This window comes from Myodes glareolus, chromosome 3 (genome assembly GCF_982192425.1).
Source record: "Myodes glareolus chromosome 3, mMyoGla1.1, whole genome shotgun sequence".
Taxonomy (NCBI): Eukaryota; Metazoa; Chordata; class Mammalia; order Rodentia; family Cricetidae; genus Myodes; species Myodes glareolus.
This window is the reverse complement of record NC_142028.1, coordinates 114960986-114984991: the sequence shown is the minus strand read 5'-3', so window position 1 is coordinate 114984991 and position 24006 is coordinate 114960986. Positions and strand designations below refer to the sequence as shown.

At 38.1% G+C, this 24006-nt stretch overlaps 1 protein-coding gene across 20 annotated transcripts in view; it reads right to left on the bottom strand.

The window, feature by feature from the left end:
* Ptprd (protein tyrosine phosphatase receptor type D) overlaps positions 1-24006 on the bottom strand; it is a 1378451-nt gene that overhangs the window by 57965 nt on the left and 1296480 nt on the right. For all 20 annotated transcript variants that reach the window (XM_085686142.2, XM_087904910.1, XM_087904905.1 and 17 more), the window contains one exon: positions 15607-15730. In XM_085686142.2, the coding sequence (XP_085542268.1) occupies positions 15607-15730 (124 nt within the window). The remainder of the gene's footprint in view (positions 1-15606; positions 15731-24006) is intronic.

The window sequence follows — 24006 nt, the reverse complement described above, 5'->3', positions numbered from 1 at the left end:
ACAAAACTCATAGCAGGGAACAGCATGGCTCAGATTTAACAGTGATGTTATGTTACTATACCATATATGGCACTAGGAGTTCCAATATGGTTCAGTTTAGGTTTTAGGCCAGATTAAGAATAAGTAGTACCTGGACATCATGTTAAACTATGCAACATTTAGAGTATTGTGTCCTTATAATATGACAAAAATCACCAAATAAAGTAAAAAAAAAATCACCCAGATGCCTGTAGAATTCATTTTCTCCAAGATTCTCTGCATACCAACTTATGCTGGCAATAGATAGTTTGCAAAGGTTATTAAATAATCTGGTAATATTCTCTTCTCATTTCACCCCATTTCCAGATAAAAATTTAATAAAAAAGCCTTAGTCTGAAGATGCAATATAAAGTGGAATATCACAAGAGCAACTAATCCATTGCAGGTTTAGCTACTTATACATCATCTAAATTCATTTAATCATCTCAAAAAATAGTATAAACTAATTCCTGTCTTGATCATCTTTTCAGAAAGAGAAGAAAATAAGCAGGGAGATGATGGTGCATGCCTTTAAGCCCAGCACTCAGGGATGCAGAGGCAGGTGGATCTCTGTGAGTTTGAGGCTAGCCTGGTCTACAGAGTGAGTTCCAGGATAGTCAGAGATACACAGGAAAACCTTGTCTCGACAAAAAAAAAAAAAAAAAAAAAAAAAAAAAAAAAAAAAAAAAGAAGGAGGAATAAGAAGATGAAGAAAAGGTACACCAAGTTGTCTACATTAGTGAAGGGTGTCTGTTTTTCTACTATTCCCGTGTCTAAACCTCCAGGTAGTAAGATCTCATTTAAGACTCACAAGGTTGCAGCACATGACCCACTCCATGGACTGCAACAACTGCCTGCAGACTCACTGTATCATCTTCATTTTTGTCTTTTCTAGTACGTTTCACAGCTAAAACTACAACAGGGTTAAAAAATAATCTCAAATATTGTGATTTCTGCAAACCCAATACTGACTTTCCCTTACTTTTCAAATTAAAACTAAACTCATATGTGCAAAGCTCTATACTTTTCTAATTTCATCTCACTCAGTTCAGCTCTTAATCTCTAGGCACTGGCCTGCTTCGGTTGATAGAAAATGTTTTCTTCTATCTATATCCTAGAAGATACTCTGTCTCCTCCTCATACGTAGCCTCCACCTATACCTGTCTTTGTAGCCAGGGCTCAGGTCACATTTGATACTCCTATATACTACTACCCATTACAGGTAACACACTGAGTTTTTGCTGAACTTGTTTATTGCAGGTTTGACCATAATTTCCATATCCTCATTATTCATCTTTGGTAATATTCCTATTTAAAAGGAATGAATGCATAATTTGACCACTTCCTATATATACTAAAGAGCGAAGATGTTCTTTACTGTGATTTTCTGACTTAAAGATTAATTTTCTATTTTGCAATACCTTTAAGAGAGAGAAGAGACAATTTGTGTTTCTCCAAGACCAGTTCCCGAAGTGAACAATAGAACCAATGTTACTCTTTATAGAACAGGAAAACATGTTATAGGAGCAAAGGAAAAGAGATTGGGAGTTGAGGATTAGAGCTACCTGAGAGCATCTGAAAGGCCTTAATTTACTGTGCGGAGACACAGCTTCAATTCTGCAGGATGTTAACTACAGACAGAGGAATTGTGTCTCTGCTGCAATGATACATTTTCAAATAATCAGAATCAAAAGGGTAGTAGGTTTCCTAGAGAGATAATGAGTTTCCTGTCCCAGGAGAGAAAGAAATGCTTTACAGGGACATCAGTATGCTATGGAAGGAAACACTAGAACACATGCATGGTCCCTTCTGGCCCTGGGAAATATGTGCCCTGGAGTTACAGAAAAATATTTTTTCTTTATCTTGGAACATGTGCTCCCAAGCTAAAAATGTTATATTCCCCTGATTGCCAGTTGCAATTACTTTGACTGCTTTTCTTATTCCCGTTGTATAACTGATTCTCCCGAGAACAATAATGACACTCAGATGGAAGTCACTTCACCCCGAGATGAACACGTGGATACAGGATATGACCACCATTAAGTGGAAAGTCTTTTGAGCAGAAAATGAAACACACAGTTGGTCGGAACATTATTCATCCATTTTAGCTACCCAAGAAACAGTTTTGAGTTCTGACAGCTCATGACTGATAAAAGATCCCGATCCTCCCCCATACCAAATTCCCGTAGATACAAAGGCTAGCCTACACACAACCCTTTGATTACAGCCACATGGAAGGCCACAATTTTAGACAGTCATTATTAAATGAATTAACTACCAAAAAAAACTATGAATAATAAAATTTGTGGGAGATGGATTATGAGTGAATAATGACTGAACTTCCAAGAGACAGAAAGAAGACATTTGTCCCTTAAGATTATCAAGTGGTTGAAATCAACACCAAATGCTTTATTAATTTATGTCTTAGTATTTTGAAAGAAAGGAAACCGAAAATAAAATAATGCCATACTGGAGAATGCTGATCATCAGGCCACATGCCCACTCTAAAGATAATGCCAAGTATCTTCTTCCATTTTGATGCTGTCAGTGCGAGGGTGTTCTAGAACAAACCTCTGTGTCTAGCATGATCCTCTCTTTATCCACACTAGCAGAGTGCTGGGTCAGACAAGTTCTCTCAGCCCGACAGTAGGAGATGCAAGTGTTACTTTCCCAGGAGATCTGGTGTCTACTGAGTCTTATGTTCAACACCCTTTCCTGAGCTGTGCACAGGATGTGAAGAGACTGTAGGAAAGGTGATACCCTATCCTTCTAAAACTACTAACTCCAGCATGGAAACTGCGTTTAACATCAGGCAGTTTCACATCAGTTTTCAGTATGACATATTCACGAATGTTTTCCAAGCAATCCTGGGAAAAGATGCATTCTAAGGGATTTCTGAATTTGAGTGCTATAAAGCAACTTCTCAGAAACTCTTAATTAGTATGTGTCTTCTGGGAGGCCAGATCTATGAAATTTGTCCACATTGATAGGTGACTTTGCAGAAGGAATACATATTAGTTTATTTAATTTTTAATGCTTTTTTTTCAGAAAATAATCTGCATTGCATTAGTAACACTCACCATAGTGTGCTAAGAAGCTAAGTGTGTGAGAATAAACTGAATTTCTCTGGGGACTCTGGGGATAGAAATCTAAATTAAACTGGAGGAATGAAAGAAAAGAGAATTATAATAAATTAGATTACATCATTCTTTATTTACTTGGAGTTAGGAAGACCTCTTTCAATTGTTTAATGTTAGGGTTTGACTTGGGTTATTGCATTTTTGCTTATTGTTTGTATGTGGTATAGAAAAGAGTTATTTAAATGGCAAGTGTACCCCAAAGTCTTTGCTTGTGTTAGTCTATGGCAAAATTCTTAGGCTAGATTGATCCTGCCATAGCACCTATTTTTTTTTTTAAGATGGGATCTTACTATGCAGCCCTGGTTGATCTTAAACTCACATAGATCCACTTTCCTCTGCAGGGGCTGAAGGTGTACACCACCACGACAAAATAGTTGGCTCTTTTTGATATCACTGCTCAATACCAGCTTAGATCAATGACTTGAATTTTTTCTATTGCTTTATTCCATTTAATAAAATAAGTGGAATTTTAGAATCTCTTCTATAGTGATCCCCTCATGCTCTCTAATTAGCAGTAATTGTGCAAACAGTTCCAGTACCAAAATAACTATCTCATCTTCTCAGATATGTGAAAGACCTAAGCCTTGGTCCCAGATGTACAGTGAGGCCACATAGCCCAATCCCATGTTAAACTGAATCTCCTCAATCAATGGATTTCTTCCAGTGACACATTGGTTACTTATGCTCAGGATAAAGCCCAGTTGCTCTGAGTCCACTATACCTAGAGTTGTAAACTCAAGCCTTTAAAATAGGGATGTAGGACTTACGAGGTCGCTCAGTAATTAGGAGCTGGCGATTTGTCCAGAAGACCTGGTTCAATAACCAGTACCACATGGCAATTCAAAACCACCTGTTACTCCTGTTCTAGGGAATCTGAAACCTTCCCTACTGTACCCTCTGAGGGCACCAGACACACATGTGCTACACAGACTAACATATAGGCAAAACATCCATATACACAAACTTTAATAGTGAAAGAAATAAAGCAGAAAAGTAAATGTTTGACAGAGCCGCACTATTGTGTTCTTCTGGGGCAGCATGCTACATATAGCAAGTACCAGCTCAGGAAGAATGAGGCAATTTTTTAGGTTCCTATTTTATTTGTTGGTAATTTCTAGTTACAGGTCAAGGTAAAAATAACATACTTCAGCATGAATGCTGAGTCCGCATCATCACCACCCTCTTTGTGGAGATAAGCTCTCCCTCTGTAGCAATGACTAGTCTAAAACTCGCCATGTAGATCAAGCGTGCCAGAACTCACAGAATTCTGCCTGCCTCTGTCTCAGCTGTAGTGATAGCACTAAAGGTGTGTGCCTCACCACACCCACCTTCCATTCTTTTCAAGGTCAGCAAAGCTTTGGATAGTTAGCTATGAGTTTAAACCCAAAGACAGTATTCCCTTTCTTCTCTTAAAAATAAGGTTAAAAGGACAGTGCTTCATAACATCATTTGTTCATGTGCTTACATATTAACAAAACAAAAAGATTCCAAACAAAGAAACTATGTGCTTTGAAAGAATATTTAACCAAGCAATTAATGACTTAGAAATAATTTACAACCTTGAAAGTATATTGCAATGTCAAGGAATATTTCACCTGAGCTACTTTGTCATGGCAGGGTTAAAATAAAACCTTTCTTCGATTTTCTTCACTAATTTGAGCAGGACTAATTAGGCTACAAGCCCAGATAACAACAAAACCCATTGAATTTACTGTGGATTATAATTTTTTGATCAGACTATAATTTGACTTGAAAAGATTTATCCATGTGTAAAGAGTATTTGTTGTTATGAATGGTCAGTAATAGTCATTCTGCATTGAAGCTGCATAAAAAAAGAGTACATGAATGATTTTATCAATACAGAATTAAGTCTTCATTAGAGGAATGTTCACACTTGTGTACCATATCATGATGTTATCTCTACTGCAGCCTTGACTTTCCTGAATTTATCCATTTATTCAAAGTTATTTTAAGATAAATTGTTTATTCTGTTATATTTGGTAGCATATTTGGTAGTTATATTTGGTAGATACATTCTGATACTCTTACAAGCTGACTCCCCCTGCTTGTACCTCTCCCTGTTGAAATCAGACTTTTTTGTGGGGCTGATACTGCAAAGCTCGACTAGAAGCCACTAAGGCTAAAAACAAAACATCAAGCAAACCAATGCCGGTAAGAGGCTAGCAGGTGTTTGTTCATGGGAAGGAAGCAGTTCTCTAATGGAGCAAGTGAGAGCGAGCAGCAACAGACATGGAGGGGAGGTGGTGTCCCTTCCTGGTGTGGGAAAATTGTCTGTATTCTGTCAATCATGTATTTTAATAAAACGCTGATTGGCCAGGTAGGAAGTATAGGTGGGTCAACGAGACAGGAAGTGGAGGCAGGGCAATGAGAATAGGAGAAGGCTAGGGAGGAGGAAACTTCCTCAGCCACTCCTGCACAGACTACTGAAGAGGCAGCATGTAACTTGCCCAGCTGAGAAAGGTACGGAGCCATGTGCTAACATAGATAAGGATAATGGGGTAACATAAGTTATAAGAGCTAATAAGTAGCCTGACCTAATGGGCCAATCAGTTTATAATCCTATGGAGTCCTGTGTGTGATTTTCCTTGGGACTTGCTGGCTTGTTGGGGTACTGGGCCGGAAAGAAACCCCAACAAGCCGGCCCCTCATGCTACACCTTCCGGCTAAGACAGACAAACACTTCCTGGCAGAAGTGGAAGTGGAGCAACATGCTGGAAGAGCTTTCACTGTTCCTCCTCATAGAATAACACCAAAACGTGGAACACTTGGTCCTTCAAATTCTACACGTCGTTAATAAGTAAAGTTTGTATGAAATAAACCATACTTCGACAAACAAGTTTATTCCATTTTTTAAGGCAGAGGAACTGAGAAACTAATGCCACATAATGGCTATCTATTATTTAAAAAAAAAATCATTCCCCTTCTGCCCTCCAACACACACAAAACCAAAATCCCCAAACACTGAATTGGTGGTTAAATCCTAAACAGAAATTTCTATATGAAAGAATGCACAGAAAGTTTACTTTGCTGACAACACTTGGGCCAGAAATATAACAATAAACACGAAGTTACCAGTAAACGTATTTAATTTCAAAGGGCGCAGGGTTCTTTTCTTTGCCCTGAGCCATGACACTACGCCTAGCTGCATCAGGGCTGCGACAATGAAGGATTTCCCTTGCAACACACAAGAGAAACAAGAATTTCCTCCCAAGACACAGTGTCCCTGGATTTCTTGATGTAGCTGTGACCTGAATTATACTCCCCACTTTTGCAAATCTCACAATTGGTTTTCAAATGCATTCTTTGCTGTGCGGTCACCACAGCCCATCACCTCAGAGCTGACAAAGGAGTAACATGCAAAGTCCCTGTGAGTTAGGGTCTCCTCACTGGGTTGTGCCTTTCTCTGCCTGACCTTCTGCCCTCTGCACTGCTCGGGGAAGGGAGCTTTGAAAATGGGCCCGGAAAAGGAGCTGGAGAGTCTACCTGGCTATACATACACAGCAAGAATAACCACACAGCTTGGTGAGGCTATCAGTTCCTGTGCTAGAAGAAACTCATTGTTAGAGAGCATTTTGCCAGAGGGCATCTCTGAGGTCACTGCAGTGTATAGTCTTGCAGAGATGGCTTATATTCATAAGGATGCGATTATTCAAAAGCTTCATCTAGTAATGAGATAATCAGATCCTAGCATGGGGTAGCCTGTAGGAGACGTGTATAAAAACCACTCAGATCGTCTGTTTTCATTGATACTATGGGAATATTATTGTTACAACATCACAAAGCCAACACTTTATGAGAATGAAATGAAAGAATGCATGCACAATTTCTGAAATGCCAATGAGTACTGTAATTGATGCATAAGTAAATGAAATAAACCTATTTCATTTTATCTATTGATGAAAAGTAATTTCAGCTCTAGATTTTCCTTTCAAGTTCTACACTAAAAATAGTTAATAGAGAAATACCATTCTTTTTTTAGTAACTTCTCAGAAATCTGTATCTCATGCTCCAATTCTAACATCGGAAAATTCACAGGAGACACAGCTCCCTATAGCTTCAGAATACTGAAGTATGAATTCATTAACAAATTCTGTCTCCGTATACTGTAAAGATAATGAACATCCCATAATCAAATATGACACTGTCGACAGAAAACAAACTCATATCCAGGGCTTTTCTTACTCAATATTTGATTGGCTTCCTGAGTAAAAATGTAAACAAAGCAAGCAGACACCACTAGCAACCATCAGTTAGAAATGTATTTTCTCTTCTCCGGCTCATCAGTTGAAACAGGAGTTGGGTAAAAACACACCTTTATGCTACCGCCTCAGTGCCACGTAGGGGAAAGTTGCCATCCAAGCAGCTGTAATTAGATGGCTTTTAATAACCCTGAAAGTGTGAAATTCCTTCAGGTTTCTAAGGCTGAAATTCCCATCTTGCTTGCTACTTGGGACAAATTAAGGTATGTGCCTTTACTGCTGTTCAAAAATTTAAAAAAAAGAGCATTATGTATTAAAAAATAAACAAGAAAAGGATTAAACTGTGTCACCATTGTACATAATTAACTTGAAACTGTGAAAGCCTGGAAGAGTTACAGGAACTGTGCTGTCGGCCTGCATCAGTGATTGATGTTGTGGACACTGTAAGACAAATGAGCTCGGCTCAACAAATAATTGGATGGAACTCAAAAAAGAAAAAAAAAAAACTTGGTTTCCAGAAAAATGAGGTATATTGTCTAATAAAATTGTTCTGCTTTGATTTACTTTTTTGTTTTGTTTTTTAAAATGATACACATATGAGCATCCTGTGAAGTTAGGGGCTATGAAGTTAGATTCCCTGGGTCTGGAGTTACAGGCAGACAGTTGTGAGCACATCCACATGAGCGCTGAGAACAAAACTCAGGTCCTCTGCAAAAGCAGAACATTCTCTAGACCATGGAGCCATCTCCCCAGCTGCTTGTACTGTGTTTGTAAATAGAATTTAAGAGCTAGGTAATCCCCACACAAGGTGCCCACAGATTATTCACAAGTAAAGAAAGAACCAGAAATTAGGGGAAGAATATTTATTGAGCTGATAAGAGAAAGAATATATGTAACCTTTGAAGTTAGTCTTTTGTGGAAAAATGCTTTTAATTATTTGAAGTCAGAGTATCATTTATTCATATTCACTACATTTAAAATTCTTTTAGAATTTCCAGGTTTTTAAAAATATTGCTATGTCAGTCCCAGTCTATCCAGTTGGGGCTCAGCCTCCAGGTAAGACCCAAGGCCCCCTATTTCTTCCTCACTCTCCCCTTCTGTCACCCTCATAGTTGACCTCCATTCATTTGAGACTCTAACCAATTTGAAGAACGGCTCTTTCCCAGGACCCACATCCACTGTCACACTTGGAGAGGAAGCAGGTCAGCTACCAGAGCTCTCCTTCCCTTCCCCGTCAGGAGGCTTCACTGTAACTCCCTCTCCTTGTCTGTCTTCATTACTTGACACCACCCATAGCATTTTCCATTTCTCGGGGTTTTTTTGTTTGTTTGTTTGTTTGTTTGTTTTGAGACCGAGGAACAACATGAAGTTTGGTGGGGGGTAACTGGGTGGCCTTTGGGAGGCAACGAACATGATAAAATATAGCATATGAAAAATTGAAAATATATACAATAAAATGTAAAATAAAAACATTGTCACGCTTGTCCTTAAAGACTATGCATCAACTTTCTATACCTGGGCTGACAAAACAGAAGAAGCTATTTCACAGCAGGGCCATGGTATGAAACTGGCGAATACTCGCATATGTGCGGACATTGTCTCCAGTGATTGATGTGGGATTAACCTGGTACAGGATTAACTACAGAAGAAAGGCCTCACCAAGACTGGAGCAGCGCATCTCATTGTGGCGAGCGGAAAATCAGTATTACGGGAAACTACCTCTGGTTTTCGTTAACTGTTTTTAGTTGCATTTATCAACTAAATTATTCAGAAGTGGTGAATTTGTGTGCTGTTCACTCACTAAGGCTGTGAATTCCCATCTCATAAATAATCACAATGTTATCACCATCATCTATCATCCATACCATTTACACTAAGATTTTTAACTGTTTCTATTATGCAAATCTAACACCAGAAGATATATTCTGAATTCACATATAAAGGAAACATGTTTCTCTTGTTGAAATATGTAATTTTATTACGGTCTCGTTTTCATTTATCAAGTGCTAATATTTTCTTTTGCTTTATAAACAACTCCAAACACATGCAGCTTTCTCATTTGAATATCGCTAACTTTTCCATAGATCATTTCAAAAATTTTTGAGGGGAAAAATCTTGCGTATAATAACAGTAAAACAGACAGCACTAATGACAGTCGTGTCCAGTGTTTATTGGGCTTTTCCTGGGTGACAGGCATTCCTGGGTTTTAACTGCATTACCTCACTTACACTTTCTACTGATTCTAGGAGTAGGCAGCAGTAACAGGATCACTATATTGTCAAGGAAACCAAGATTTAGTGAGTGACTCCTCTCAGTAAGCTCCTCAGAACCAAGAAAAGTCCAGCACACATTAGTAAGAAAGATGTTTTGAGTTGTTATAGGCTAGTTAAAGAAGGTAATAATGAAAGGAAGCAATTATAAATATTTGTTTCAAAACTTTAAATATAAGCTCCTCCCATAAGAAAATAAAAACAAATTTTTATGGGTATTGCCAACCCTTGCAAGTCACATACTGAAACATAATAGTGATATTGATAGGCGGGGCTTTCTGGAAGTGGTTGAATCAGGAAGCAGAGTCCTCCAATAAGGAATTAGGATCTTTGAAGGTCAGGTTTACAGTCCTTTTCCAGCCCTCCCGGCACTGAGGAAACATCCCTTCAACCTGAAGCAGTGACACTGTTTGGGACAGTGATGACCCAGATCCTCAGCCCTCAGCAGACACTGAACCTGCTGATAATGTTATCTTGGACTTTTCAGATTCCAGAAACACACATCTAGTGTTTACATATTACACATGTGTGACAAGTTATTGCAACACCATAAACAGATTTAGATACATGTTCACATTTTAATAAAAATTAGACATCAGTTTGATAAGCATTAGTGTTAAAGAATATTCATATGTATGTTACAAACGAAACCTATTAGATATGCTTGGATGACAGGGTTATACACATGCCTGTGCTATGCATATCATGAACTCTCTGGCTTAAGAATGTCCGTCTTTTTGATAGAGCTAATATAGTAATGTTCAAGATTTAGTATCTATTTGCCTACCCAGTATCCTTTGATCTCAAAATTTAGAATAATCTTCAGAATTTTAGAGACGACAGAAGAGTCATATAAACCCTTGTCTTCAGACCTCGTCTGAAGAAACAGAACCAAACATATTATGTCAGGATTGCTAAATGGGAAAATGAACTTGTAAGGACTTGGGTACCCAGAAACCCCCACAAATGCGGGTGGAAATACACTGTGTAGACATTCTTTGTTTCAGGTAGACTTCTTGTGCACACTAAATCAGCAATGGACTCTGCTCTTCCAAAGACTCCCTGTTGACCGCGGGAAGCAGCCCGACAAGATCACACAGCTTCGTAAACTGGGACTTACTTTTCAACCCCAGGCCTTTATTCAAAGTTCTTCCCGATATATTTTAAAAGAAACTTTAAGCTAATAACAAAACCCACTCAAAAAGCATTTGCATGTTTTTTTTTCTTATTTGGAAAAATTCTCTTTGCCTGGAGCCTAACAGTAAACTAGAAACCTCCAGCTCCCAGGTTGCATCCTAAGTATTTCCAACTTCTGAGCAGTCATTTCAGCCAGAACTGAATGAATTTTAAATGAGAAACTGTGTGCAGAGCTACAACTATCACAAGGCCAAAAGCAACGCAGTTCTACATGGGACTCTGGGGAGAAAAGCAGTCATGTTTAGCTGATATGACACTAGCATTTTGACTTTGCCACTTCTCACTATTAAGAATATAAAGAGCCCTCAACTTTTCAAAACTGCACTTTTGTATACAGTATGCATTTATGTCTCTGAGTACGACGTGCTTGCATTGGCATATGTGAGAGACAGTTCAGTTGTGTGAGAGAGAGACAGGGCAGGTGTGCATGTGTCACGATGCATGGTACAGGTCAGAGGATGACCTCAAGTATCAATCTTCACCTTCTACCTTGTTTGGGGCTGGGGCACTTGTTTCCAATACACTGCATAGGCCAGTCCACAAGGCCATCCATTCCTAGAGGACCTCCTGCCTCGCCTCCTGTCTTGCCATGGGAGCTCTGAGATTAGAGACCTGAGCTGAACATCCTGATTTTAGGTTGGTTCTGCAGATTAATGCTCAAATCTTCATGTTTGTGTGACAAGCACATTACTCACTGAACTGGCTCTCATCTCAATATTTGTATTTTAGTGTTCTCATTCTATCTTCTGGAAATCAGACAACAAGCTTTTCAGTATAGATAACACAGTTAAAATCAGGGCATAGTGTCTACCATATAATAAACACTTAGATAATCAGACCCACTCTAAGTCCTAATTGTTGCTATTGCACTGAAAAGTAGCATTTAAATATTACTTTATATTTAGGCTTCGGCATCAGCTTTTTAAAAAAGTCTTTACAAATATGGCTCTTAAAGTAAAATATTAAATGTAATACTTCTGATGAAAAGTTAGTACTAAATGCTAATGAAGATGAATCATGTTTCAGAACGGAAGGTGGTTTTTACCTAGGACAGTAGTGAATAACTGTTGCTAACTATAAGCTATTGTAATAGAAACATGCATAAACTGCTACTTCTACATTTATTATAACACATCTGAAGGTACATTAAAATGTATCCAGGCAAAGATTACCCACAGAATCAGTTAGATACTGGTACACTTGGCTGTACTTCTATAAGATTATGACTGATGTGAGGATTCCTAACGCTGGACCACAGTTTCAGGTTAGTTATAGCATAACCTGGGAAATGGATTTAGAAATACAGTGCTTAAGTAATTCGTAATCACAGTATTAAATAATAAAGAGGACTTGAAGGAATAAAGATAAGTCCAGGCTTCAGGAGTCATACCCTCTACAGAGGAGAGTACCGTTGGTGACCTGAGGCAGCCGGAGGAATGAGCAGAGCTGGGTTCTGTAGGATGTAGGCTATCCTCTGTCTGCTCTGTTTTCTCCTAACTAATGCATACTAGTAAATGCCAGGTGAGATAGTTGTAATAGCATCGCATTGTCTGTAAGATAGAGTAAACCTAATAGCTGCTGTGATCTCAGGAGCCAGGAAAGAGAGGCTGTAATTGCGAAAGCTGCTCTCAGAGGAGCCAAGATTACCTAGATATAGAAATGACAAATGCCTCAAAATCAGAATCTTGCTCTTTATCTTTCTCTGTCTCTACTTTAATGAAAGGATAGGTTCTGAACATTTTACACACTTATGTTATATGCACATAAAAATGAGTTTCAGCCAGGCAGTAGTGGCACACACCTTTAATCCCAGCACTCAGGAGGCAGAGGCATGCAGATATCTGTGAGTTCGAGGCCAGCCTGGTCTACAGAGCTAATTCCAGGACAGTCAAGACTACACAAAGAAACTCTGTCTCCAATGCCCTCCTCCCCTACAAAAAGGGCTGCAGATTGGTCTTTATTTGAGAATAACTCACTTAAGTCATTAAACTAGTACCTGTTACATCCCTTGATCAGGAACCACAATTTTCTCATACCAACTCAAAGTGGCAACTGGACTTGTCAAAAATTCCCTTGTGTTTCATCACCAATTTTGCCAGATATGCAGCAACTGACCACCCTTTGTATTTGGATCCTCTGGATTTGTTCTGGCTTTCCTCAGTACAGGTTAATGAGTGATCTGGGCATATCAGGAACATCATCACTTTCCAGCAGCTTAGAAAGCAGGCTGGAGCTATGCAGGCTCCTGATCCCCATCAATTTACACTCTTTTCATAATCTCAATGGAAAGAGGGTAATTGTTCACACTGTTAAGTAAGATAAAGCCAATGTAAGTCACTGCATCCGTTTCTGTTTCTTCTCTAATGTCTATCAGATAGTCTTCAAAGTAATATGAAAAAGAGTAGCTAACACTACCAGAAAAAGGATTACAAAGCCATCATATTAAACCCTCAACCACAAACACTCCAGTTAGCCAAAAAAGGCAGAGCACATTAGCTTTTATACACAGGGCTAATTTCAGTTCCCCTTTCCATTTGGCCCTGTGTTGTCCAAGTTACCTGTTCAGGAGCCCGTTAGTGCCTGGCTGTGCAGTTCTCTTCCACAGCATTCTCTGCTCTAAGACTGATACAGAAGGAATGGCTGTCACCCCGAGCACTTCCAGGTTAGAAGGGCTTAGTCTGAGATAAAATGATGTTCCTGGTTGTAATCTAGATTAAAGTTCTCCATCGAGCCCATAATTTTTAATTAAATTCTTCTAACCTTTTGCATAACAGAACACTGGGAGACTTTGCTTTCTAGGTCAGCTCTAGATTTAGGGTATATCTGTGGGCACAGAGTTATAAAAAGGCAGGTTTTAATCTGAGTCAAGTGCCTCTGCTTCTGCACTGTAAAAACGGCCTAAGAATAAAGTGGACATAAGTTTCCAACTGTCATAATAAACGCACCAGAGTCCCCCGCCACCATCTCAACACCCTTTGTAAGATGTGAGAAATAATAGGACAAGGAAAATTATGGCAACATATCAAAATTGCAGGGATTTGGTACTGAGGAAAGCAAAAGCCGACAGGCAGCTTTCCAGATTCTCTAGCTGATATATTTAGTTACTTCCACATTAGCTTGACCGATTAAAGAATGATTTAGTTCCTCTATCTGTGATTTAGTTTCGCTCCTAATTTATTGTGATAAAGATTTTATAGACAAGGAAATACTATTTGTTACATTTTAAAATGGTGGTGTAGAGCTAAAACGTAAAGCCATCTACAAACATTTTCTTGAATTTTTCAACAAGATGTAGAAGCAGTTACCAAAGTGACCTAACCCTGCCTCAACTGGCACTGGTGATTCTTGATAAAATTAGTCAGTGTTATCAAGATGGAAGAAGATTGACATTTGAACACTACTGTATTGGCTACCAGTAAGAGACATGACAATATTTTCTAACATCAAAACTAATATGACACAATTTTATGGCCCATCGATTCCACTTAAGGCTATTTTGAGCCAAAAAGCAGGTTGGTGATACATGCTTAGCAAATGATTAAAAAAAAATTCTTTTACTCCCGAGTCTGCTTTTATGCTTACCAAATTTCCTAAACATTTTAAATTCATATTTGACTCAAATGTGCGCCCATCCAGGCATGTACCATACTGTAATGGAGGTAAGAAGGCAACTTGCATCCTTCTACTATGTGAATCCTGGGATCGAACTCAGGTCCCTGGCAAATGGCTATGCCTGCAAAACCAATTGTCTGAAACCAAGATGGCTTTCAAGCTAAGAACTATGAGATAAGGTAGATGCTACCATAGATTTTTTAGAGCAGAAAAAGAATACACACACACACACACACACACACACACACACACACACACACACATTTGAATCCCTGTAGATGAGACTGTTTGCACTGTGAATTCCTGAAAGAAATGATGCAAAGCCAGCACTATTCAATGACTTCCAAAGCAACTGCAGGAGATTAAGCAGAGAGCCTTTGAGCATGAAGAGTCACTGGTGACAAATGTGGTATGTGACAGGTGGTGGCTCAGGTTGCCTGCTATGACATGTGACAAGGATTAGGTGGCATGAAAAATAATATTCTCTAAGGTCTTTCAATCTAATGATTTTCTATAAGCTAAAGGACTCCTGAAATTCTGATTGTGAGGAATGAACTCCCAGATGTTTTAGTGTGGCACATGCAGGGATTGATTATTGGAAGGAGGGGAGCAGAAACCACTCTCCTGGGTCTGCTGAGGAACAACCCTGTCCGTTCATCATTCCTCCTGGAATGCACTTCGGACTGCAAGTGTGAGAGACGGATTACAAAGCAGATCCCAGATTTGATACCCTCCATGTTTCCAAGGCACTCTGTTTCTGCTAATCACCACATCAGTGACTCCTAAATTCACCTTGGCTCCAGTAAGCACTTCCAGATTTATTTACAGACACCGTTTCCTTACTTTTTTAAATAAGGGACTAGCGGACAGGACCCTTCTGAAAATGACCAGTTTGCTCATAACTATCAATAATCATAGGTAAGCTGAGTATTGATTCCCACATCAAAACATCAGTAAATTACCAAGCCTACATGGAGGGATGTTTCTGTCATGGTAGCAATGGTAATCTGTTTCTGTTACCAATAAACTGTACCTGGGTTTGAGGCAAATGTTTTCATAGACGGCTAACAATCCAGGCAATATTACTTTCCCATGCAAATATCTAAACCCCAGAAAACAGCAATTTGAATAATATATGCACTTTCTTACCTTCTATTGCTGATAAGAGAACCCTAGAGTGATCATATGCAATGACATTTGCATATCTGTTCTTTGGTTTGTTTACTTCTAAGTTTGAGTGTTCCCATGTGAACTGCTGGCCAGGGTCAATCGACTGTAAAAGACAAACAATGCACACAAAAGGTGAATACTGAAAAGTGAATTAAGGCATTTATCATAAGGAATGGACAAAATTAAAAAGAAATTCTAAAGCTATGTCCCATAAGGATGATTTCAGCTGTGAAGCTGAACACTAACATAACCTACATAGTACACTGACCATAGTATATATATAAGAGACATTAACAATCACCAATATTGACAAAAATGAAAAGTATCAAAACAGAAGTTCTGTTAATATTTAAACAGCAGGGTTATATCTTACTTTTCCATTTCCTTCTCTGCTGCTGTAGTTTAAAAATTTATTTTAGCATAATATACATTCTGGTGCGGTGAACATAGTTTACATGGAATACTCTTCTTGGTCTCTCCTGCTGGAACCACACACACACACACACACACACACACACACACACACACACTCAGCACACACATTTCCCAGACTTCCCTGCAGGACCCGTATGTGTGCACACAAACTTTGCATTGACTGGCCTTTCCCAGGCCTGCTGTGCACAGGCTCTGCTTCTGATTCTCCACCTGTAAACTCACATCTTATGTTTCTTTATAACACATCATAGCCAATGACAGGGCAATTTGTACAATCCAAACAGCTAAGAGGGACAGTGAGGAAAAAAAGTCAGTAATCACCATCACAGTCAGAAAAACAACTTTCTCCCTTCAGAAAGATTGGATTATTTTTTTGCCTATACTATTCCTTCTGTGTATCATCACGTTTACCAAGTCTGTCCCTTTTTACCCTAAATTTTCTTCTTATGTTTTCGAATTGTCAACATGTTTTAATATCATAGTTCAAGCAAAAACAATCTACAGTATGTACTATATGGATATGAAATGCAGTTTGCAGGTACCTCAACAATGATTTCAAAACTACATTCATGCTTAATTGCTTAATTGAAGAGCTGAAAACACTGCTAGTGAAGAAACAAGCTGTATGGTACACATGGAATATAGTCTACACAAAGGAAACCTAGAACTTACAACGTAATGGATACTGGGTCATTATGCTTCACAACCAGTATAATTTCATTTTCTTAATTGTTAGGAGATGCCCCCCCCCCTCATTTGGCAGATCAACTAGAAGGAAAGGCTGTGTCACTAAATCTGACTATGGAAGACCTTCTCGGACAGGCAGTGTGCTAAATGCTGTTAGTAACCTAGTTAAGTCCACAGGAGTGACTCAGACACATTTCAAACACAGGCCAGGGAATCAAAAGCTCACTGCTAAGTACTGGCAGGTAGTTACTAAAGCACAACGCTGCCTAACTGTCCAGAATGCCATTGCAGAATGAAGAAGCCCAAGAGAGGAAGCACATCTAAATACAACCATCCTTCACCTTCCAACTTATCATCCTGTGTCATTCCAGGACAATTACATAAGAAATCAAGTTTTAAAAATGAGGTTGGCTTCACATGGATGATAGGACAGATGGGACGCAGCTTACATTTATACTTGTTTTACACGGATCAAACAAACATTGATTAAATAATGCTGACTTGCCTTTGTGCAGCTCAGCACTCATCCATCTGTATCTATCTGTCTGACTGAACATTTAACAACACACAGCACTGGTCATTATTTTTGGAGCTTGTCAGAATGCTGAGAGCAGTAAAGTCAAGAAAGAATAAATACAGAAAGTCGGTGAGGTATACTAACATCCTTTATACTTAAAAAAAGAAAACAGAAAAGTGCTTTGAAAATCACCTTTCCATTATCCATGTTAGAAAGGCAAACAAATCATAAATAAGTGAAACTATCGTTCCCAATTTTTTTCTCCATCTTGGTGCTGGTGATGGCAGAAGAACTTTGCTTCTGGGTCCTCTGGCCTCTCTTGCTGCAGTCCCTTAACGGTGAATATTACGGCCAACATGGACAAAGAGCAGCATAATACTAGCTGACAGGGAAAGTGATTTCCATTTCAGCTTCATATATTTAACTGATCCACCCTGACTGTGCAGCTTCCTAATAGAAACTAAGATGAAGCCATTGGAATAATATGAAATTAGCACCATTTTGCCCAGTGGACTCAATGAGTTTCTCCCCCTTTGGGGTGTACCGCTTGTGTCTTTTTTTTTCTCTTCAATTCTCCCTTCATTGTCAGTCCCTGTCAAACAAGTTTCTTTGTAATGCTGGTGTATTTTTAGCAATCCTGCCCATCTTTACCCTCCTCAGCTAGACTGCTGGCTAGGATGCTTTCAGTCTCTGCAGAGTTTTGAAAGCTGGAAGTACAGCGAGAAGACTCACTCAACTAAAAGTTGCTTAATTGGCTTTTTATATTTTATAAACTATATAAAATCTGTGTACTGTCTTGTCACAGAATTCATAAACAAGAATGCCTCATTGTATTTACAATGTATTTCTCCAGGCAATCAATAGGCCCTTCATCCCCACAAGCCAGATATATTCTATATGGTAACAACAACTTGACCAAGATGTCAAGGGGGTTTACATTCCTGTCTGGACACAGGGATCTAGGTAGAATGACCCACTCCACCATGATTTCAAACAAAATAATTTTAATGCTAACAGATTGTCAACTCAGTTGCTTCTGGTATAGGTGGAACCAGATGCAAGGAACTCTTTGTGGGTAATTCAAAGTAAACAAGCAGTCTCAAGTAGACACTTGCTAATATCAAATACTTGGTCTTAAAAATCTAAAATTGTTTACCTCAGTTAGAACTTTGTCTTAAAATAAGTAAGTGGAAGAATAAACTACATGCAACACATGAAGTTCTAATTGTGTACTGTAGTTTCATTCCAAACCCACAATGAAAATATGTGTCTATCCAATTACTATAGTAATATTTGCAGTTAACTCATTTAATTTGAAATAAAACTCCTACATGCGGGTATCATGTTCATCATGGTTCTCTCAATGTAATGACTGCAGTGCACAGAAGTTAGATAATTTGTTCGTAATTAAATAGCTACTACATAGTAAGGTCAAATTTCCTATGCTTTCTCTCTAGCTCAGTCAAAGTTTACCTGATGGTTTTATACTCAGCTCTCTGCTGATTCTTAAATACAGTGCAGAGAAAGTTGGGATCAAAACTCTGTAAGGAACTGCTGATCTCTGCTCGTGATTCTAAGCACAGGACAGAACCCTCACAAATTTGCACAACAAAATATAGTATTTGACTGGCACTCCCTGGGCATGACCTTTCTTCCCCCTAGTGCTGTGGTTCTCACTTTAAAGCAACATTCTTCAGTGGTTCTCTAAATTCCAAGCTTTGGGCCAAAGGAAAAGTATAATTGCCATTTTCAAAACACCACACACTCCATAATCATAACTACTCAGTAGGTCTCTGCATCCTTCTTCCGACCCAAGAGAAAAACCTCTAAATGTTGCTTTAGAGACTCATCAAAGAACTGCCATAAAAACACAGTCATCCTAGGTTTTTTTGTATGTTTACAAAATAAACATCAAAAATTTAATTATATAGGAGGACTAGAACAACTATGTTAGTAGCCAAACTACAGGCCAGACCTTTTTATATTTTCACTGGAACTGAACTTTCAATGACCTAAACTTGTGGAGAAATCCTGGCTTTTCACATAGTTCATCTGGTTCTCCCATAGTGTGGCTCACCCGACGGCACTCTCGAGTCCCTTTGAGGTTAGAAGAGCAGCTTGGAGCTGGCTGCCAATTTATGCAGAAATAGTTTCTCCCTTTCATTTATTTTTATTCATATTTTCTCCCATCCCATTTGGAAATGGTAAAATGGTGTATATATCCATGTGAACAAAACACATGCTTACATAGTTGGGAAGGGCTATATTTTCCACAGTTAGCAATTGCCAGGAGAACATTCTTCCAAGAAAAGAACATGCATTTAGTTGAAGCTAACAATCCTTTATAAGCCAGAATATGAGATGAGGTGGAAAGTAACAGCAATGTCTGAAAGACAAGGGTGAGGTTGGTGTTTTCCGCTCTGGTTTAGCTGCAGCAGTTAAGTAGCAAGTCTGTATCCTCTGTGCCCCTTCCCTCTGTGTTCCCTCCCTCTTGGCATTTCTATCACCCGAGTGGCAGGCTTGTGCCTTCATTTTCTCTTCGCTCCCCTTATCTAGTTAGTTTTCAGCTCTTGTTGAGTCTTTCCCTATAACAGCGCCTCTGATACATGCTACCTTCAGGGTGTGAAGAACTGAAAGAGAATTTTTCTAGATTATTAGTGTTAATAAGTTGATATGGAAGCATTCTTCCTTAAACAGAAGAAGAAATGTATAAAAATTCATAAAAAGTTTATAAATATAGCATACTTGTTGAATGTAGTGAAAAGGTATTTCAGGTGGACATTTCTTCATGCAGAATTTTGCCTTCAGGTCACAGAATTGAATCAAGGCTTTACACTGTCCGATGGTTAAATTTGAAATTTAGAGTACAGTTTATAGAAAAAGCTAAACTTAATATGTAAAGTACTATTTATTCTTCTATGTTTTTAGAGTTATGATATGCGAACTAAGTAGAAAGGATAACTATGCCCATAGTAAGACACTCAGTTATATGAGGTAGTTGATGTGACTCTCTGGCCAACTCTTGCCCCTACATTCTGTCACAGCCGTACAGAGAAATCATTCTTTTCCTGTAGGGCTCTACTCCTAGAGGAACTTTTAAATGCTCTTAACAGGCCATGGTGCCAGCAGAATGAAAGCGGTAACAAAAGCCCTGAATAGTCTTCACCTTTCTAAGGCAAGGCAATGTAGGCTTTGGAATTGGACCCAGCTCTTTTACTTTATGATTTTGAAAGTGACCATTTTTGAGTGATTTCTTTAAATTAAGAGTTTGAAAGAAATACAACTTTAGCATTTAGAAATTAAATATACCAGAGTTGTTGATCAACATGTTGTTGAAGGTGGCCACAAGCAGAATAAAAACATTCCTGTCCCCAAAAGTAATGTTGATAGAGATGACATCTGTGACTTGTGTTAATAAGTTTGTTTGGATTGTTAGCTTTTATCTCCTACTTTAGATAAATAAGCAACAAGAAAGGGGCAGACACCTGGGTGTGGTGACCCACCTCTAATCCTAGCACTTGGGAGGTCAGTCTGGTCTAATTAGCAAGATACAGGGTATGGAGACATTCATAGATCATTTGTAAGGACTGTGTAATGGAAAAGGATTTTAAGAACACAGTTTACATACCAGTATTTTTTGTGATATTTGAAAACATGAAACACTTAAATGATTTGCAGACAACTTTCAGGCAGAAAAATTCTTTTAAGAAATTATTTAATTTTCTCCAAGTAAAGAGATATACTAGACTGAATTGATACAACATGACCATAAAGGTTTATAAGAATAAACCACTTGATTAGCAATCAATTTAAAGACTAGGATATTTATTAAGTAAATTAGGTTATACATTCTCAGGAACCCTGTGGAGTTTGATGGTTGTATTCTACTAAAAAACAATCATCTATTAAGTATAATCCATGTGCATCATTAAATTAATTCGCACACAAACCTTCCCTTTCCTGAAGGCACCAGGTCACCAGACCGCCAGGTTTTAGTATGAAATGGTACTGAATAAAAAGGATAATCACTGTTTCCTAATACTGCTTAATCTGTATCAGTTCTCAAGGATGAAGGCAAAGCATTTGTTGAAAAGTTTTAACTGAAAAATAGCTTATCGTATCTCTCCTCCATGTCTCACTGAGTGGGATCCAAACAGCCCCTGTAGACCACAACTTAGCAAGAGGGTAGAATTCTTTCCCCCATCATTCCAATTGTGTCTGCCTCCACATGGGATTATAAAAGGTAAGCAGCTGCTTTGTCATTACTACAAGGCAAGTCATTTTTCGCCCTTCTGTTATTATGTAACAGCACGTCCAACTCCATCATTTGGAGCCTCATCTACTTTTCAGCAGAGATAACAAAGCAGAGCCAAGTAGCTACATGCATTGCTTACTTTCCCCTTTCCACTTGGAAATGGAGGCCTGCTCATTCATAAAACCAGCACATTAGTAGCCTTGAAAGGGAAGAGCAATGGAAGAATGGATAGCTTGATTTCATGATATTGCTAGAGCAAGGAATAAACAACACTCCAAGGAAAACAGCAGATATAAATCATAATGAGGTTGATAAAAGACATTAGTGGTCTCTAATCAATACTATTATTTCCTCAAAAAATGTAGAAAGTTTTAATGAGATTTTTAAACATCATTTTGTTTTACTTTGTATCCTGTAGTTAAAATATGTGCTGGCCTTTCAGTATGGTTTTTGTTTGCCATTTATTTATTAGGAAGGGTTTTTTCTCATTTTACTTTGCTTTGTGTTAAATCATTTATCCATTCTCATACAAAGAGATGAACTTCGAAACTGAAAAATAAGACTTTTGTTAATGTTTAATCAATACCTTGTTTTTCGGGTCAGAAAATTAAACATTAAACATCCAAAAAGGAAATAAGAGAAATTGATGCTTTCTCCTTGTCTGTGGCAGAATACAGAGGATTACAGCCATCAGTTAAAGAATTCCTCACCTCACTCTTATCCCCAAATGTGTTTAGTGCGACTATCAGGCGACAGAGCTCTCAGCAGGTGCCTTTTGGGCACAGCACACACAGGACTGACTCCTGGCTGCTAACGTGATTACCCTTTGCAGGCAAAGTAACAAGCCACAGCACTACACATGGGCTTCAAATTAAATCACACAAGGTGGTCATTGCTTCTCATATCCATGGTGTGTGGGTATTTTAGGAAGTATTTACCCTCTAAGGTATCATGTTCTCTTTCTTTCTTCTTATATGTGATAAAATAAAGAATCGTCGACTACCTAACAAACTAAAATTTTAGCTCAATTTCATTATAAAGTGAAAAGTTGTGCCCAAAATTTTTTATTTAAAATACATATTGTCTTAAGACTGTAAAATTAAAGCATATTCCTAATGAAATATTTGTTTGAAATTGCATTGGTTATATTTCATTTTAACATTTCTGAAAAACTGGAATCAACTGAGAATACTGTGATTGGGTTTGAGGTTTATCTAATGTTGTAACTCCATGTTTCATACGCAGTGGATTTTAAAAACATATATTTTAGAATGAATATGTAAAGATTACCAGACATAATGAAGAACACAATGAGAAACAGATCAATCAGTTTCCCTCTTATGGTATAATGGTAATTAACAGGTATCAGTAAAGAAGAGTGGATGTAAACCCAGTTAAAACAAACTAAAAACTATTGCCACATTTGCCTACAATTGCATTTCTAAGGACTATTTATTTCCTTCCTTTTATTGAAAACAGATTCCTTTTTTCTTCCATGATATATTCTTATTGCAGTTTCCCCTCCCTCTACTCGTAGTTCCTCTGAACCTCCCCTCCCCTACAGATCCACCCATTTTTGTCTCTAATTAAAAAACAAACAGGTTTCTAAGGGAGAATAATATCATAAATATAATATGAGATAAGATATAATATGACAAAAAGCTAACACATTGGAATTGAACAAAACAATCAACCAGAAGGAAAGGAGGCCACGGGCAGACACAAGAAACAGAGATGCATTTGTTCCCACACTGTGGAATCCAATAACAACACTAAATTGGAAGCATAATATATATACAAAGAAAATTTAAAAGTATAAATAAAACAATAAGATAAAAAATTAAAAATAGAAAAGGAGGAGGAAAAAAAAAAGAGTCCTGACATGATATTTTAAGACACAAATTTCCAGAGCTGCTGTTGAATCCTTTGGCGCTGGCCATCTACTGCTGGGTATACAACCCACCAATAAGGGGAATTTGGTTTTTCAGTGAAACTCTCTTGGATAAAACTAAATTTCCATTTGCAAGTGATTATCAGTTGGAAATTGTTCAGAGCACATTTGAAACCTCCTCTGAGGTAGGATCTGCAGTTGGACAGCCAAGCTTTGTGCTTATTTACCTCACTATTAGGCTGATGAAAATAGCTATTAGCTAGTTTCTACTTAGTCCAAATATTTTGTATTGAAATATGTATCCTTCTAATATAATGTAATTTTGTAAATGTCAGCGTGTTGGGAGTTATGGAGAGAATCTACAGGTTCTGACGAGATAGAACGAATATGCCAGGCCAGAGTTATCACAAAAGCTGAGATAATTTTAGATTATATATTATGTTTACATCTATATCCCTAGTACAATTATTAATGGGATCATCCATCTTTCATTCTCAAAAACATCAATTCAAGTACCAAATTACATGATCACTGCAGGTTAGAGTCATCCCTAACTTTCTTGTACTCAAGTTTGATAAGATCACAGCATCACAG